This window comes from Salvelinus fontinalis, chromosome 40 (genome assembly GCF_029448725.1).
Source record: "Salvelinus fontinalis isolate EN_2023a chromosome 40, ASM2944872v1, whole genome shotgun sequence".
Classification (NCBI taxonomy): domain Eukaryota; kingdom Metazoa; phylum Chordata; class Actinopteri; order Salmoniformes; family Salmonidae; genus Salvelinus; species Salvelinus fontinalis.
Window position 1 is genome coordinate 21,946,989 of NC_074704.1, and position 18,834 is coordinate 21,965,822.

Consider the following 18,834-nt stretch of genomic DNA (forward strand, 5'->3'; position numbering starts at 1 on the left):
TTATGTGACGTTGTGAAACATTACGGCCTTTAACAATTACGGCCTTGAACATTACGAACAAAACACTAATCTGGCATCTTTATAGTATTTGGCCTATTTTACCCTTTGATAATTTATTGAGAAGATGCTTCCAGCACCTGCAGTCTTTCATTTCCTTTGGGAAATCAACATTGGTGCAGTCAAGGAGGGAGATTCAGTGAGAACATTTGGAAGGTGAGGAGTGTCTACCGCAATTGTTATTAAGAAAGGGGTCGTGGTTATGACTGGAGCGAATCAGTGGAATGGTATCAAATACATGAACCGCGTGGTTTCCATGTGTTCGATGCCATTCCATTTGCTCCGTTCCGGCCATTATTATGAGCCGTTCTTCCGTCAGCAGCCGCCTCTGGTACTATCTTTAAAACACACCATGTATAATCGTAGTTTTTTTTAAATTATTTGTTATCCCTTTTGGATTGCATGGCTAACAGACTAGTTCATTTTCTAGATTGGTGAGTTACCAACCAGAGGAATCGAAGGCTACACTGTCTATCCAGCATGCAACAAGACAGCACCAAGTTGTTGTTCAGACTCCATTTGTGGAACCCTTTGACCCCATCATTGGAGCCCAGTACATAGTTCTGGGCGAGATTGAAAAAGCAGAGGGTAAGATTAGGTTTTTATTTGGTTTATATGCTTTGTAACTCCCAAAACCCACGTACCTATCTCTTCACAGGAGGTGATGGTGTGATGGTCCATGCCCGTGTGCTGAACTGTGTGGATGGGGTGAACCTAGCCCTGCTACAGAGAGGTGTCACTGAGCAGAGGAGCTACTTCAGAGAGAGGGGGGAGAGCAAGGGAGATGCTGCTACTGCTGCTCAGCCACGTGCTCCTCTCTGACCTGGACCCAAATAAGAATTCATCTGTCACAACTGCTGCACTGATATAGTGCTACTGGTGTAAAGTTATGAACCAGGTTGAATTTAATGTTCTTTTGTACATGTTGTAATGTTTATATGACCTCATTTATACCTCAGATGGATTGTGTCAAAAGGTCATATTTTATTATGGTTGGGCCATTTTCCCAAATAGCCGATTACATGGAGATGTCAAAGATTATGAGACTGTGCCTCTAGCTAATTTAGAATGGCGAAGGGTGGAATAATGCTATAAAAAGACTTCTGAGGAAATCCTGATTGATACATAAAAGCTGCTTGTTCTGGTGCACTGTGAAGTCCTGCCTTTGTCATACGATATCAGTTCTGGAAGACACCCTCTTCCTCCTGACAGAGTTTGGCAGGTTCACTGAATGTTGGGTCAGGTGTATGAAGTAGGTCAAGAAAATGCATACTTACATTCTTATTGTAGCTAATCTAAGATAAGAGAGAATGTTCGATGTGGCCATTTATGCAATGTTTACATTTGTGAGTGAAAACTGATATGTCGTTTGGAAATGTATCTTTGTGAGAAACATAAATTCTTGATTTGATATTAGATGTATTTGTGGACGAGGTGTGTGTTATCATGTTGCTTTGTTTGGTAGTTAATTCTTCTATTGTGTTGGAAATGAAGAAGCAAGCACACGTTGACAATCTAATCTTTAATAATTATTTTCTTGATACAGTATCAAGGTTGCATTTAAAAGGATCAGTGTCAGGAGAATAATAAGACATGGGAATAATAAGAAATAGACAAGCAAAACTTAGTCAATAACATTGCACCATGTCCCATCATCTCTAGTAAAACAATCATATCAAGGATAAACAAAAAAACAAAACTCCTTTGTGTCTTTCCTTTTTTAAAGTAGATTCTGCCATCTCCAAACAAATTTGGTAAACAAAAGCAACTCAGCAGCAACAATCATGACCTTACAGTGAGCTATGCAGTATTTTCAGACATAATTAAATTACACATTCTGGGTAGTATTGATATTTATGTTTATACAATATAATTTGACTTCATATTATTCACCCTAGAGACAACAATACCCTCTAAGCATACTATTAACAGGTCTATTATCTCGAAGAAAATCGATGAGAATTGTATGTAGGGGTGTAGCTGCTGACAGACACTTTGGAGGAAGCAGGTAGCATCAGTAGGCCAGACTGAGGATCTGTCTTGCAGCGGGCCATCGCTTGCTTGTAGTTGATTTTATCCTTTGTTGTGGGGTCGACAATTTCCTTGGCGTAGTTGTACTCGTCCTGAAGCTCTCTCATCATGGTGCTGTCAATCATTTTGGCTCCAATGGCCTCCTGTATGCCCACACGGTCCGTGTTGTTGGGATTTACCAGCCCTCCCGTCAGGTGTTGCACCTCCATGTAACGCAGGGCAGTTTCTTTGGGCATCCAACCTTTCAAGACGGCCTCTCCCACCGACAGGCGTTCTCTGGTCATGGGGTCCTCCACGCCAGTGTAGGCTTTCTGGGCGTTGAGTAGCCTCTGCAGTTGGCTCGAATCGATGAGGCCCCTCTCGGCTGCTTTGTGGACCGAGTATCTCTCCTTGTTGCTGATGTCAATGATGCCCCCTGTAGCAGCCTGCGCTTCCAACAGCTTTTGTGCCGTGCCGCTTTCGATCAGCTTGCGGGCCACTGCACTGCGTATGGAGACGCATGTGTCAGTGTTTGTGTCAATTACACCAGCGATAGGATATCTTTCCTTCGGGGCAGGAACAGGGGCACTGCTGGTAGGAGATGACTTTAGCGAGGATGCTGGCTTTGATGTGATTGAGTTGAACTTGGGCTGTTTCTCTTTTTCACCTGCGACAAGGAGGGCAAACTCTGAAATAGGCATTTTCCCATCCTTGTATTTTTGCAGATCATACTGGGTCAGTTTTCCATCTTTCAAGGCATTTTTGATAGAGTACTGCTTGCCGCTCTTGCGATCCTGCAGCACAGAGGTCTCCCCATCAGGTCCCATGGAAGTTATTTCCTCCCAATCGCACTCCAGCTCTTGCAGATGCATGTACTGGGTACGGTCGATCAGTCCCTGCAGGTAGGCTTCATATGGCGATAGTTCTTTGCCAGTATCAGGGTCCAAGATGGTGATTTTAGTGGAGACATTGGTCTCCTTTGACCGGGTCTCTGTATGGTCTTCCTTCTCCTTGTCCCTTTGGAGTTCCCTGATGGTGTTGTCTTTCTGGTGGATCGTGTCTTTCTCGTCCAGTATCTCCCTCTCCAGACGCTGCACGTCAGACTCCATCTTGACGCTCTTTTGCCTGTTGATCTGGCTTCTCTCGCTCATCAGCTTGGTCTGCTGCTGGAACGATACGCTGATGTCTTGCCTCTCAGACTCCAACTTCTTCAGCTCCCGGGTGAGGTTGTCTTTCTCCCTCTGCAAGGTGTCCCTGGCCAGAATGAGACTTGTCTCTTCCCGAGAAGTGCTTGACTGAGTGCCATTCAGTCGGTTGAGTTTATCAGAGAGTTGTTTGATTTTTTCCTCCAGGTCCTGCCTGGCATGTTTCTCCTGAGACACCAAGCCCTTCAGGCGGTATCTCTCTGCTTCTACAGCCTGGTCTTTCTCCACACGGATAACCTCTTTGTACACTGTCTTCTCAATGGCCTTTTCTCGCTGAAGGAGCTCAAGCTTGACATTGGTGTTCCTGATGTTTCTCTGAATATTCAGGACGTCATTGGTTTCCTTGTCCATGTCTGAGCGAAGACCATTGGTCATCCTCTCCAGTCTGGGGTCTCTCTCAACTTTCAGGACCTCCTCGACAACGATACTCTCCTCGACGGGCGGTGGGGCATTCTCAAGCTCTTTGATGCGCAGTTTGATCTGTTTCAGTTCAAACTCCACTTTAATCTTCCTCTGATGTTCGTCACTCTGCTTTAGGATGTTCTCCTTCTCCTCCACTAAGGTTTTAAGTTTTTGCATCTCAAGCTCTAGCTGCCGGCGGGACTTAACCTCCTCATCCAGACTCCTGCCAAGCTTATCATGCTCAACTATCTGCTTGGGGTCCTTCTGTAGACGCACCACCTCCTGCACCACCACTTTTTCCTCTGGCTTTTGTCTCTCCAGCTGGATGTACTTGTTTTGCAGGTCGAACACCATCTCCTCAGTGGTACGGCGACACTGTTGCTCTTCGCGTACCTCCTTCCTCAGCCGATCAGCCTCCTTCTCCAAGAGCGGATCGTCCTCATACTTGAAGATATCTTTGGTCGTAAGCTTTGTCTCCACCTTGGATTTTTCTGCTTTCCACTCGTCCCTCTCTTTTCTCAGGAGGTTAATTTGGTCCTCTACATTATTGTAAGTATGGTGCAGATGGTTCACCTGATCATTGAGCCTTTGTATCTCTCTTTCATTCTCAGGGCTCCTCTCCTCTTTCACCACGTCTTGGATGACTTCCTTCAGCTCCACCTTTGGCTTCTTGGAACGCAGGGCTTCCAGATCGACCATGACCAGAGTGATCTGGTCCTGTAAGTCAGAACGCTGCTTGTTCAAGTCTTGAACATCTTTCTTCAGACGCATTATCTCCAACTCTGTTTGTGGATCTATGCGGTAGATCTCATTGACGATTTCCTTGAGTTCGACCTTGGGCTTCCACTGCCCCACCTCGCTATACCGAATTTTGAGCTGAGAGACCTCCTTGACCAGAGAGTCCGTCTCAATTTTCTCTCCCTCTAGGCCTGATCGAATCCTCTTGGATTCGTTGATGAGCTCAGGGTCCTGTTCGACTTTCTTCACCTCCCTGGTGACCATCTTGGGCTGAATGGTGGGAATGATCCTCTCCAATGCATTGATCTGGCTCCTCGTTTGGAAGATCTCGTCATTCAGAGTCTTGCTCTTGTGGCCTTCATCTGCGATTTCCTTTTCAAATGTTTTAACAGCCTTGAGCATCTCTGGATCCTTCTCCAATCGAATCACCTCCTTTTTCATAACCTTCTCCCTGATGTTGGGTCTTGTAGCATTCAGGATGGTGACCTCTGTCTTCTGTTGAATGACTTCTCCCTCTTTTACTCGAACCTCATTCTTTATCTTGTAGATCTCATCTTTTAACTTGGAGGCTTCTACATCCAACTGAGGATCTCTCTCAAACTCTGTCACCTCTCTAGTCACCAGTTTGGGCTTGATGCACTTGAGGTCGTCCCCAAAATTGGCGATTTTGATTTTCACACCCTCAATCTCACCCTGGGTACGGCTGCGCTTCAAGGCCTCTTTGTGGATTTGGTCACCCAGATCTTTTAGGTCGGTTTCCAGTTTAGGGTCGCGGTAGTACTCGAGTACCTCCTTCTCCTCAACTCGATGCATCCCTTTACGGCTCTTCAGAGACAGCATCCTGGTCCTGAAATTCGCCACGTCAGTCTCAGCACGGCTGCGTCTATCGCTCTCCGCACTCAACTCTTGCTGCAGGCTCTTTATGTTTATGGTTGGTTTTAGGGTTGGTTCTATGGATTGTTTCTCATGTTTCTACAAAAAGTAAACAAAAAATAGGTCAACATTTTCAGAATTTTGTATCCTAAACACATTCAATTTATCAAAATTGGCAGTGGGAAAGCTGTTAGGTGCACCTAGATTTTCCAACTCACCTGAGCGATGAGGTTTTTAGCATAGCCCATCTGATTGAGCTGCTGGTCATTCTCAGCTGATGTTTTAGCATAGTGGTTCACCACAGCCTTTTCCTGTAATATACAAAGAAGCACAGACATCCTTCAGCTCACAGTGCTCAAGAAAACATGCAGGAAAACATGATGCGCCCTACATTGGTCTGCATAGAAGTGGATAAACATGAATGTAATTTGTGTCGATTGACTTCCATTCCTTATGTATTACCTGGTTCTGCACAGTATCAGCAAGGGTGGAGGTGTGACGTTTTTTGGAATCTTTGGCTCCCACATTGTCGAGGGTGCTGCTGTATTTGTCAGTGTTGACCTCATATTCCTGCACAAGCAGTTGAAATTAAGATTTTGTTATTCAATATCCAAATATCTGTTACACAAATAAAAGGTTAATCGTGATGCAGTAGGATAATGTAACTTAATCAGAGTCTTACATTGAGGATATTCTGCAAATCTTGGGAAAGGTCAACCACTCTATCCAGGTCGTCTCCCTTCCTCTTGATGTCTTCCACCACCCTCTGCAATAAAAATTACAAAATTAAACTTGATTGCAAAATATGTGTCTTACAATGATATTTTAAGAATATCGTCAACAATTTCAGAGCTTCTTGACACACAACACAAACAAACTGACCTTCTGGGAGGTCTGCTTGGAGTTGACCTGTGATAGGTCATCGCTGGGGCTGATCTTGTTGTCAGGCAGATTTTTCAGGAAGGAGTTCAGAGATTTGCTTGTGTTCTGGAATTCCTGGTGCTTGCCTGCAGCCTCTTGCAAGAGGCCCTCTCTGAGAAAGAAAAACGCAATGAAAAATACTTTCATGATGACAAACTGAAAACAATTATTCTGTTCATCTGACGTTCGAGCAAACAAATGGACTATTTTGACACCATATATTTGCAGACATGGTGTGTGTAGTCAACGTCAGCTAACAGACAAGTGGCCCTGGGCTCACCTCTCCTTCAGCTGGTTGTTGACATTAGAGTAGCGGTTCTGTAGTTGTTTGACCTGGGTCCCCTGGCGATGGATGTCTGGGCAGTACTCCTGGTAGCCCTGCTGCAGGGAACTACACAGCTGCTCGCTGGTCTCCAGGTCCTGGCCCAGCTTCTTCAGTTCATCCTGAGAGCCCGCCACGTCCTTACGCAGACTCTGTAGAGAACAGATATGATATATGTGTCCTGGTGGTGTGCATTTAGCTAAATTAGAAGGGATGACTGATATGTGCAGTCAAATGATACAGTCCTTTATTACTTCAAGTCAACTACTAGGGTATTCTCTGGTCCAATTTGTTCAAAGATACTGTAGAATCTATTTGGTTCTCTTAAGACAGTTGAGGTGTGTCCAAAATGGCACACTAATCCAAGGCAGTGTAGGCAATGGTCCTGGTCAAACGTATTTCACTATATAGGGAATAGGGTGCACTGGTAATGTCCCACCCACCTGGATCTCCTGGGTACGGGCCTGAATAGCATTGGGGACATCTGGGATAGGGCCATCCTTATTCAGCTTTTCCTCAAAGCCAGAGACGATGCCATCCACTTTCTTGATCTGCTTCTCCAGGTTCAGAGATGCATTAGTCCTATAGAAGAAATGACAACAAAAATAATATATAATTAACAGCAAGATCTGCTGTTTGATGCTATTTTCTGATCACATATCGCTAAGACAGGTGATCGGTGATAATGTATGTTTGTAAAATGGTCGTACTTCTTGTTAAATAGGTCGGCCAGGGCTGCGATGCCATCTTGCTTGTCCTTGGTAGCTTGAAGTTTGGCTGCAAGACCTTTGGAGACGTCCTTCTCCAACTTCGGCTGCTCCATAGCTGCCAGAGCATCTGCTGCTTTCTACAAGAGATACAACCACCGTATCATTAGGGTCCAGTACCATCCTCACCAACAATAGCATAACTATCATCATCCTCATCGCCATAGTCATTAGACTCATCATCGTTGTCATCATCATCTTTAGGAGGCACGAATCCATCAATGTCAATCTATAATTATTCAGATTTAGCTTGTCAACCAGCATGAAGATATATTGTACAGTTACAATGGCTGGTAGACATGCTTTCTATCTATCAAAAGTAGCTGAATAGGGTGCCATTTTGGATATCCCCTTAGACTGTGCCTGAGGCTGGTCTAGTGGGTAATGTGGCCTGCAACACATATCACTCCACAGCGTGGGTACGAATCCCGGCTCCACCTCTACTCTCTTTCTCCCTCCTTCTCCGTCTCCTTGCTCATTTCCTCTGGTATCGGTCTCAATAAAGTTAAAAACAAGACTTTCTCTCTCCTTCTCTGTCTTCCTGCTCACTTCCACTTGTATCTGTCTCAATAAAGTTGAAAACAAGACTCTCTCTCTCTCTCTCACCTCTTGCTCCTTCAGCCTCTTGGCCAGGTCGGTGGTGGGGTCACTGCGGTCAAGTGGGGCTCTCAGACGGCTCAACATGCCCTGCTTGGCTTTGACCAGGTCCTCATCCAGCTTATCCAGCTGACCGGCCACGGCTTTAGCTTTGGGGTTGGACGGAGGAGCTATGAGGGGAACACAGGGCAATGCTAATCTGGCCTTATCAAAAGTAGTGCACTATGTAGGGAATAGGGTGCCATTTTATCTGCAGCCTTGGTTAATTTCACACATTGTATATGTACACATGTCCCATAAATACCCTTTGGCTTGGGGTTTACATGACGTGATGAATTGAATGTGATATCACAATGTGGTCTAGGGACAAGGTTGAATCAAAAGTTAGAGAAGCCATTTCTCCTTATTTACAGTTAATGATCATAGCAGTAACAGTAGCAGTTCCAGAGTTATTTGGAAGGCTTTGTTTTGGGGCACTGGGATTAATAGAGCAACTGTTTCTCACCTGTGTATACGGGTTTCTCTTCGACACAACGGATCTTGTCCTTCATTGTGCCTAAATAAACAGCCCTCCTCTTCTTGATGTCGTCAAGCACATCACCGTGTCTGTGCACACACACACACAAAAATCATTAGAACTGAGACATTTTAATTCACAAAATTGACATATTATTGTCCATATGCATGTCATATAATTGACATAAATGACATATGCTCCTGTTGCTTACAGGTCTACGGTGGCAATGGCCTCTGGGTCAGGGGGTGGGATCAGGAAGCAGACCCCTGGAAAGGTTTTGGTTGCCCCACTGCTGGTCAATACGTCCCAGTTCTCAACGTCTGAATTCGACTTGAGGGTGAACTTGTCCCCTCGAGTGAGTTCAGCCTAAAAGAACACAGAGAGAACTTTCCTCAGAATGGATCACATGTAAATATTCCTTTTCATCTTACAAACACAATGCCCAATACTGAGGTATCTAGGAACTCTAATTTACTTTCGTGAGTTCCCTAGTTGCAGTAATGTTTGGTTTTGTGATGTTTACATGAGCCTACGTTACGTTGCATGCCTTGACACACCTCTCAGTGCAGTGGTAGAGCATTCTATTCTAGTAGTCACGTCATTACTTAGTAGCTTTATCAAAGATTCTACAGAGGTTTCGAACCCGCTTCATACCGTAACCTGTGGTGGAGGCTCCAGGACAGGGTCAAAGTTAAAAGGTGAGAGGTCAAGAGCAGCTGGTCATACCTTCTCAGTCTTCCAGTCACAGAGAGCGTCCACGGTGGTGGACCTGGTGGGCGGGTAGCGGCGCAGCTTGAGAGGGGCGATGGCGGTGCTCCTCTTCCTCAGGTCAGCCAGGAGCTGCTCGTTGTGTTGCACCGTGCTCTCCTCCGCCTGAGAGATGGAGAAAGAAAGAGAGAGAGAGAGAGAGGAGGAGAGAGAGTGGTAAGGTGAAATTGGGACCACCTGCATTGCATTTCAGCATAACCATTTTTCTTCACATTATTTAAATAATGTAGTATGGTAATGTCATGATAACGTTTGATAATGTGTGAAAGAAATGTAATGTCTTTAGAAGTGAAGTGTTAACACACACACTACCATTTATTTTTCTATTGTGGTGCAGGGAGTTAAAGCCCATAAATTGACACTGTAGAAAAAAGAATGGTCTTGAAAATGTTTTTTTCATATTTTTATTTGACATTGATAATAAATGTGCAGAGGTAAAAGCCTGAGTTGTATTTATTTGTATCAATGTGAAATGCAATGTAGCATCTTTATGATTCATGGGTGTGTTGAAAGTTTACTGCGCAAGTTAACGCCGAAGATTCAATGAGATTGGAACTGCATCCAGATGTACAATAGATGTCAGTGTTCACATCCTGGCATTACCTATATTTGTGTTTGCTTGTTTGTGTTTTTTTGTGTGTGTGTGTGTGTGTGTGTGTGCGTGCTCACGTGCATGCGTGTGTCAGAGATGTGTCAGAGATGTGTCAGAGAGGTTGGAAATAAGCAGAAGACAAATTTCCATCTAGTATGGACTAATAAAGGATATCTTCTCTTACCTCCAGTTGCAGAGTCATCGCTGAGCTACTCCTCCCAGTTGAGCCTTCCACTTTCTTCAGGCTAGAGTTGAGTTCACTCAGAGACTCCGATAGTGTCTCCACATCTAGTTGGTACTGAACAGGGACAGACAACACATCAGAACATGGTATCTTTTTCACATACAGTATCTTTGACCTATCCAGCTTACTGATCATGCTGTAGTTTGAATGTCTATGCTAATGTGCTTAGGGACATTTCTGGTTCAAAACCAAACAGAAGATACCCTTTCCATTCTGGCAATAAAGACGGAAGTCTGAATATTATTCTAAACTGATGTAGATACTAAGAAGCCTTGTTAATGTATTCTGAGTGACATTTACCTTCTTGAAATCCTCCATGTAATCCAGATGGGTCTCTTGGCAGATGCACAGGTTGAGGAACTTCTGCCACTCATTCCGCAAAGAATCTCTCTGAGCCTGAAACGAGTATAAAGATAAAGCCATCACGTAAAGGGAAAATCTCGATATCTTTCAGGAACATTGTAAACTTGGTGGACCTAAATGTAGAAGTCTAATCTACGGAAGAGTGATCGATTCTTGACTGAAGACAATGTAAAATGGTAATAGTCTACAAGGGGAGGTGTACTTAAAGTTGAAATTGGTTATTGGCATGTACCTCTATTGGGGTGCTGGCCGGGTGCTTCAGCTCAATGAGTCGATCTCCGTCATCCTGGAGTTTGTTCACTTCGCTCTCATGGGACAGCAGGCTGTTGTTCTTGAAGTTCTGATTGAGATCAAAAAAGAAATATGATGTCACTGAACATGACTCCTTCAGTAATGGAAAACTAAATGTACATCCATGCCAGAAACCTATGAAGCACCTCCTCAAGCAGCATTTTCATACTTTATTGTTATATTATTGAGTCTTATTGACATTGAGTGACACTCTATTTGACCCCTGAGATGGACTCTCACCTCATACTGTCTACGGACGTCCGGAGGGTCCAACATGTGGTCGCTCCAGTCCTGTTTCAGGATTTTTGTCTGTTCGTCTCCTAGATAGGCCAGCTCCTTGTTACAGCCCTGCATATAGTCATACAGACTGCTTAGGTAGTGGTGCCGCCATTTTGAATTGTCCTGTGGGAATAGAACAATATTATATAAACAACTGTAAAGAGTCACACCAAAAAGAGAACATGTGTTACAATTACTTTTTGGTTGAAAGTGAAATCCCATCAGAGGAGGATTGTGGGAGGAGCTATAGGAGGATGGGCTCATTGTAATTTGCTGGAATGGAATAAATGGAACAGTATCAAACACGGCAAACATTTGGAAACCCCGTGTTGGACTCTGTTCCATTTATTCCATTCCAGCCATTACAACGAGCCCGTCCTCCTATACCTCCTCCCACCAGCCTCCTCTGGATTTCATCGTACCCATATGATAACTATGACTCACCAAAAGGTTGTTGTATTGTTTCTTGATGACAGCATACTCCTCCTGAAACACAAATCAATTGTTGTCATGGTCACTAGCTACAAGACGTTTTCAAACACATCCATTAAATCCATGAACCCTGGAATTCATCGTCACGGAGAGGAGAGAGTTGAAGGGGTTACCTTGGTGCTGGTGGAGCTGCTGCTGAGCTGAGAGCTGTAGGCCTCGATCTGCTTGTGCAGTATGTTGTGGGCAGCGATCTGCTTCTTCAGGTCAGCCATGGTGGGCCCGTACTCTTCTGTGTTCACCTCCCTCTGAGAGACAGACACACAGAACGGTATGGTCAGTCATGGACACAATTAGACTCAGAAGAAAACTAAAGAGGGGTATCTTAAATGAACATAAACTGTAGGGTAACGATGAACTAAACGTTGTGTACTGTTGTGTTAGCTAAGTCAGTCAATAAATAGTACAACTGAAGTCAATTTCAGCTTGGATTGGTCAACAGAACAGTTTGTCAAGGGGAAGCGCACCATGCTTTAATAAGGATGTTTACAATATGGAGGCTTGGTCTTAAGTTAGTTGCCAAAGATGAAGAGGACACTTGATTTTACCTGTTTCTGATTGAGCACTGAAGCCCAGTCGATTCTGGGCTTCAGCTCCACATCGTTGACAGGCTCATAGATGGCACGATAGAAGGCACAGTCTTTTAGCCAGCGGTCATGGAGGCGACTGACACTGGAATGAACAAAAGGTTGAGGGAGGGAGGGGAAAAGACGTTTAGTATGTTTAGCATGAGCATGATAACAAAGAGAACTGGCAAGAGCAACACGTTTTAGTAAATAAATCCAGATGGACCTTACTGCATCCCCTAATGATCAAATGTCTTAAAGGGAAAAATGGATTTCTGCAGAGACTAATATTTTTGAAGCAGCTGAAGAGCCCCAATGATATCAGCGTTCATAAGAGATATACCACTGGGAACACTGGTTGAATCAATGTTGTTTCCACATCATTTCAATGAAATTGTAGAATAAACATTGAATTGACATTTGTGCCTGGGATGGGCCTAGAAGAGGTCACTCACTCGCTCTCTATCTCGCTGCTTTGGGGGTGTTTGCACTTCTTGGCCTTGTCCACATCCAGGAAGAGGTCATTCAGCAGGCCCTCAGCCTCAGACAGGTTGCTTGCCACCACTTTCTGGTGCTGGAGGGGCCGGTTTTTCTTCTCATTCTCTGCATCCTACATGGCAATGGGGATGAAGACAGTAGGTGAGTCAACAGAATGGTTAGTGGCCAGAATTGAAGTCCATGGACACACTATTATTTAGAGAGAAAGAAAGAGAGAGACCGTCATCTCACCACAGCCAGTAGCTCTTCGGCACGGAGGACATTTTTCTCCACCTGGTCGGAATTCTTTTGCATCCGTGCAATCACCAAGGCCAAGTCGTTGGCTGTGGACCTGTTTAGAGGGCAAAGGTTAAAGATCTGATTTAGAAAAATAGCAAAGAAGATACAAAATGCAAAGAGGAAAGAGGCAGAGAGAAGAATGTGGACATGGAATCTCTGTCTGAATCGAGCACTTCAGTTGTTGTCCTTGACTTAAGTGACCAATGAAGGTCAAGGTCCTAAACATTTAAGATGGATGCAGAGGCCATTATCCTTGTGGAAGCTATCCAATTACAAAACCTAACACGCAAAATCATTAGATATAAAACCACAGGCTAAGAATAGATAGCGACACAGAGTAGATGTGTGTGAAGCTGTCCTCCGTGAACTCCCTTTGTCCAAAATCAACACTTTGTCCAAGACTAACAAAAGTCCAAATGTATTGCTAGGACCAGGAGTTCTTATGTGACTTGACCAGAAAGAACTCTGGGCCATAGTTCGAATCTATAACTAGGGCACTGGGTTCTTGATGTTCAGGAAAAACTCCTGGCCCTTCATAAGACAACACTCTTGAACTGAAACCACGAATGAGTCCCAAAAGGCACCCTATTCCCTTCATACTGCAATACTTTTGACCATGTCTCCGGTCAAAAGTAGTGCACTATGTAGGGAATAGTGTGCCATTTGGGACTGAACCCAATGGCCTCTCTAGAGGTGACGACCTGGGATCAACAGGAGGGTGAATCACTTCCACTGCCCCACCTGAGAATTCCCAAAACGCTGAACATTCCATCATTCCACAACAACTATTTGTTTGTCTCCCTGTCACTCCCTCTCTGTGACTGTGACTACCTGTATTGCTCTCTATCTGCCGACCTAGTGGGTACTCTCCCAGGGCAGTGTTCAAGGTACCTAGTGGGTACTCTCCCAGGGCAGTGTTCAAGGCACCTATTGGTTACTCTCCCAGGGCAGTGTTCAAGGTACCTAGTGGGTACTCCCCCAGGGTAGTGTTCAAGGTAGAGCATTAATCTCCAGAGAGGGTTAGAAGTGTGTTGAATACTTTCCACATCTTTGAATCCAGGCTATTCAGATTTCCTGATAAACTGTAAAATACTGTATGTAACTGTCATCTTACAACTGTTCATCTGAGTTGGGATCAATTAGTTTCACCAATTCAGATGATATTCAGTGCATGTGTAGAAAATAGTCCACTATTTTGACTGTGTAGTTGAATTTGCTGAACTGACTACATTCGACGACCCCAACATTTCTGCCCATGTTCCTTTCTGCCCATGTTCCTTTCTGCCCACGTTCCTTTCTGCCCATGTTCCTTTCTGCCCATGTTCCTTTCTGCCCATGTTCCTTTCTGCCCATGTTCCTTTCTGCCCATGTTCCTTTCTGCCCATGTTCCTTTCTGCCCATGTTCCTTTCTGCCCATGCTCCTTTCTGCCCATGTTCCCATTTTGAAATGAAAGTTCTGTTATCAACAGTTAAACATGTATTATGATGTAATGAGATTACATATGCTTGTACCAGCAGCATAAGATGACCGATTCAGTAATCCGTAGATCTGTGTTTTCACGTCAACCTGCCCCTATGGACCATAGCAGCACTGAAGTTATGTCACAAACCTCCTCTTTAAACACCACCATCCCTCCAATGACAACTTCTACAGGTGATGGATTGGGTAAACACAATTCTTTTTTTTTTACATTTATTTCACCTTTATTTAACCAGGTAGGCTAGTTGAGAACAAGTTCTCATTAGCAACTGCGAACTGGCCAACATAAAGCAAAGCAGCTCGACACATACAACAACACAGAATTACACATATATAGAAAAATCTATATACAGCATGTGCAAATGAGGTAGGATAAGAGAGGTACGGCAATAAATAGGCCATGGTGGCGAAGTAATTACAATATAGCAATTAAACACTGGAATGGTAGAATGTGCAGAAGATGAATGTGCAAGTAGAGATACTTAAGTGCCTTATACACATTAAATGCAGGCCCTGGCCTAGATTTTACACGAACGTCCTCCTCCATAACTAAGATTGACCTACTATACTAAAGTATCTTCACTGCGATTAAATGCTTCATCAACAGTTGTACTGTGGCACCCTTCACAGTGCTGATACAGATGTTTCAGTTGTGTTTAACAGAAAGACAAGCAGTCTATCAATCAGACAAGGACTTTCCCTTTAAATATCCCATTTGCACCACCGTGGCAAGAGAGTGAGCCAACACCCATAGGCTGTGGAGAAACCAGCTGAACAGCACAGACAGAGGTCTTATCTGCCCTGATCAGCAGGGCCATCAGACACACTAGTGGCACTCCTCTCACTCTCTCTCTCTCTGAATGGTCATCCCCTCTATCTTTCATCTCGGTCCAGGTGTCGTGCATGGATACTATAAGACAATGATCAACTGACACACCTTCCATGTGTTCACGCTTCATTTTCATTCCTATCTTTCTCGTGGGAGTCTTTTCACCCGTGTTACACCCATAGACTTACAGGTTACATCTCCATTAACATCCGTCTCCATTGACTCAACATAAACACCATCCGTCCTGGTGCTAAGCGGTCTGTGCTGAGGGTGAGACAAAACAAAAGGTCAGGATGGATTTTCAACCTTAGGGAAGCTCAAGTGATTCATATTTTTCGAATCGGGTGACATTTGATTCATCGCTAATGTAGGCCTACAGGCTACGCTTTTGATGACGCATTGACATAGGAGTCATACTTGATTGAGGGATGAACATTGATAAAAATATGTGTCCCTATCTACCTTATCTAAGTACTGTATGTCCTACTCTTTCGTGGTAACGTAGAAATCTTGACCCCATCATATATCCCTCCACGGGCAATGTTATAATGACGTGAATAGTCACCAAATCAATGTGAATCTAATGAGTCGTACCATTTGATAACGCCATCAAATTTTAGAATCTGTTTTACGTGACCTGAAAACACACACACACATACACAAACAGGGGATTGAGCGAATCTGACCTAAGGCCACATAAAAACCCCGCAAAACCTACAATAACATCAAGACAACCAAAGAGACAAACAAAACTTCTCTTCATATCTTTACATAGAACAAAGTTGGTCTTCTTGACTACAACAACATGCCAAAACACACAGTAAACCATCTATCTTCCAATCTCCATTATCCAGGAGTTAGGAATGAAATAAACAAAGGAGATTCCAGTGGATTCTATGAGAAAGAGGACAACACAGCAAACACAGGAGATATGAAACAAATCCAAGTTTAGGAAGAAGGAGAGGAAAGGAGGAAGGAGGTGGAGTGGAGGGGGTTGCATGACCGAGTTTGCTATCTTTCCTTAAAGACTCACTTGCTGATCTTGCTGGACCCCTTCAAGCTATTACTGTCCTTCTTCTTGAACATCCTGGATCTTTTAGTGAGTGGAAGTTCCACTCCACGGACAGAACTCAAGTCTCTCTGGTCCCCTCACACTCTCTGTTCTTCTCTCACTGTCACAGATAAGACACACACTACCTGTGCGTATTTTACTGTGTGTCCCCGTTGGTGTCAGCACTGTGATTAAGCTGACTGAAAGAGTACTTGTGCCCCTCCCTGTTTACAATCTATTTAGTTCCACAGGACCGGGCCAACCTGTTCTTACACACTCCTTCTCCTCACTTCTGCCCTCCTTTACTCACCTCTAGTAGTTCAACCCTCCCCATTCCTTAGTTCACTGCCACTCATTGAGGTTTTCTAAAGTCACTGTCGCTACTTTGCTAGGGAGTCTGGAGAAACATTTGTTTCTGTAGAATAACATATGGGCTTGTGGGTAATTAGATACTAATAAGTAGTGGAGGTAATGTAAACTTTAAACAAGGCAAGATGAAGTACAATCCTATCTTAGTGGATGCCTGTGTACTCTGTTCCTATAGTGTGTGTGTGTGTGTGTGTGTGTGTATGTGTGTGTGTGTGTGTGTGCGCAGAGGGGCCATAAACAAATAGAAATGTTGACATTGTAAAACAGGGTTCCCCAACTGGCGGCCCACCAGTGGTTTTTCAAACTTTAATGGTTGGAAATAAAGGACTAAAAACACCAGAAAGTCAGCTCCAAGTGATTTGAATTGTGGAAATAAAGGACTAAAAACACCAGAAAGTCAGCTCCAAGTGATTTGAATTGTGGAAATAAAGGACTAAAAACACCAGAAAGTCAGCTCCAAGTGATTTGAATTGTGGAAATCTGTTTCCAAGTATTCCCACGCATAATAGAGACACACGCGATCATCTACAAATGTAAGAAATTTTTTAAATTATTATACTTTAGTCAAATATTATATCTGTTTGGGCTTTTTGCGGTCAATTTGCAGTTTATAAATTATTTGTAATTATGTTCCGGTCGCCCGATCATCCGCTCAAGAAAATAATTGGCCTGCGGCAGATAGATGGTTTCCTGTGTGATGATCCCCGTTGTAACACAATCAATTTCCAAGTATTAAATTGATTTTTTTAAAAGCAACAAAAATCTTTCTGAATTAAAGTTCAGAATGATTTAAAAAAAAGCAACAAATATCTTTCTGAATCAAAGTTCATAATGTTAGAATGTATCCAACAGAGAAATTATATTTGACACATTCCATAAGAAAATTGGGTCTGTTATATACATTACCGGTACATATTCCTTACAGTGGGCTTCAACCAAGCTAAGCTTTCACAAATGTGACCAGTTTTCTCTATGGGGGCTTATGTCAAATGTAATTGATTTTCTTTCGTTTTTTACATTTTATACAAACTCAGCTTCAAAATGTATTTCATACACTGTTGGAGTAAACATGGGAAAGTTATGCTGCTTTGAAAGTTGATAAACTTGCTATCCCATTTAGGAGAAAAAAGAAAAAAAGCTCTTTTTTGTGAACGGCCATTCAGCATCGTTCACACCCTCTTAAGCCCCACCCATCTCTTTAAGAATTCCCATGTAAACGCACAACCATCCCCATATAGCTCAGTGCTTTCTCCTTGGCTAAACTAGGCTCATCATTTAACATTTTTATTCATATTTATGGATCCCATACAAGTTCGTAATTAAGACACATGAAAGTTCACGTCTTCAAGAAGCCATTTCTGGAAACTAACGTCGAACGACCCCTTGGAGATGGCCTGTCACAAATCCACAATAAAGTTAGACATTATCCTCAATTACCTAGCTCTGGACAGGAGACTGCTGTGCACCTTTATAAAAACAGATATCAAAGTTATTAATGCTCTAATCAATAGGTCGACCAGAAATCAACAAGGAACAGGATAGAGGCCTAGAATGACTGTTATTGGGAGTGATCTAAGACAAGGGACATCTCAACTAGTAGGCCCACTGCAAAATGTTTAATCATACAAATACTCCATACATTGATAGTGTCCTTCTTTGCCAAACGGAAGACTTGTACATTTATTCAAGATTAGGGTTTCTGCTAAGCTTATCAACGATGGGAGATGGACAGGAATGTGGCTTGAAGACTTCAATTGCAAGAGAGTAAGATTGAGATAGAGAGCACACATTTGTTATATGCTCGGTCCCATTTTTATTCTGACAAATGGTGATGGAAATGGTGTTTTTCAAATAAATGATAATTGCAGAATCATTTTGAAGGTCCGCGTGGCACCTGAAGTAATTCTAAATGCTAGGTGGGAGGGCATACAGGCTGATGTCAATTTATTAATGCACAATTTGCCTCAATGGAAAATGGAAGACTTCACCCACTTCATTCTACATTCTACCTTGTGGATAAAACCCATTTGAAATGTGAAACAGTAGAGAGAGGTGTAACAATGGTTCTAAGTTGTTAACTTTCCTTGACTTTAATTTATGACAACTGGTTTCAGAGGACCGGATGGGTGAAAGCATTCCAAGTACATAGGGACATGCCAAGTCCTTTCACTAGATCAGTGTTCTTAAAGGAAAGAGGAAAGGGAAACCAAATGTACAGCTATTTTTATTGACACAAGACAGTTCAATGGAAACGTACCATAGCAGGCAATTGTCAATCTATTTTCTATGCAAGCTCAATAAATGTCATCAAAAAATAAGTAAATAAT

At 43.2% G+C, this 18,834-nt stretch overlaps 2 protein-coding genes across 2 annotated transcripts; one reads left to right on the forward strand and one right to left on the reverse strand.

The window, feature by feature from the left end:
• Window positions 1–112: 112 nt before the first annotated feature.
• On the forward strand, window positions 113–1,473 carry LOC129839252 (CST complex subunit TEN1-like). Its single transcript, XM_055906560.1, has 3 exons — window positions 113–213; window positions 488–645; window positions 716–1,473. Exons 1-3 carry the CDS (start codon window positions 125–127, stop codon window positions 877–879), a joined length of 411 nt encoding a protein of 136 aa, XP_055762535.1. The 5' UTR covers window positions 113–124; the 3' UTR covers window positions 880–1,473.
• Window positions 1,474–1,858: 385 nt separating this feature from the next.
• LOC129839250 (envoplakin-like) lies at window positions 1,859–16,333 on the reverse strand. The gene is made up of 22 exons (XM_055906557.1): window positions 16,121–16,333; window positions 12,731–12,830; window positions 12,457–12,611; window positions 11,984–12,107; window positions 11,552–11,683; window positions 11,391–11,432; window positions 10,908–11,069; window positions 10,609–10,716; window positions 10,314–10,409; window positions 9,954–10,067; window positions 9,136–9,282; window positions 8,621–8,775; window positions 8,398–8,498; window positions 7,902–8,062; window positions 7,239–7,375; window positions 6,972–7,110; window positions 6,487–6,680; window positions 6,168–6,318; window positions 5,968–6,051; window positions 5,748–5,855; window positions 5,504–5,596; window positions 1,859–5,384 (listed from the first exon to the last, which is right to left on the reverse strand). The coding sequence occupies exons 1-22, from the start codon at window positions 16,171–16,173 to the stop codon at window positions 1,995–1,997; spliced, it is 5,946 nt and encodes a 1,981-aa protein (XP_055762532.1). The 5' UTR covers window positions 16,174–16,333; the 3' UTR covers window positions 1,859–1,994.
• Between the last annotated feature and the right edge of the window lie 2,501 nt (window positions 16,334–18,834).

Bases quoted from the DNA above. Each gene is read 5' to 3' on its own strand.
- LOC129839252 (XM_055906560.1), top strand. From the start codon at position 125: ATGCTTCCAGCACCTGCAGTCTTTCATTTCCTTTGGGAAATCAACATT. The intron at 214-487 runs GTGAGGAGTGTC...TTCATTTTCTAG, and splicing joins TCAGTGAGAACATTTGGAAG to ATTGGTGAGTTACCAACCAG. The intron at 646-715 runs GTAAGATTAGGT...ATCTCTTCACAG, and splicing joins CGAGATTGAAAAAGCAGAGG to GAGGTGATGGTGTGATGGTC.
- LOC129839250 (XM_055906557.1), bottom strand. From the start codon at position 16,173: ATGTTCAAGAAGAAGGACAGTAATAGCTTGAAGGGGTCCAGCAAGATC. The intron at 12,831-16,120 runs GTGAGTCTTTAA...CCCTCTAAACAG, and splicing joins GGGTCCAGCAAGATCAGCAA to GTCCACAGCCAACGACTTGG. The intron at 6,052-6,167 runs GTCAGTTTGTTT...TTTTTATTGCAG, and splicing joins CCAAGCAGACCTCCCAGAAG to AGGGTGGTGGAAGACATCAA.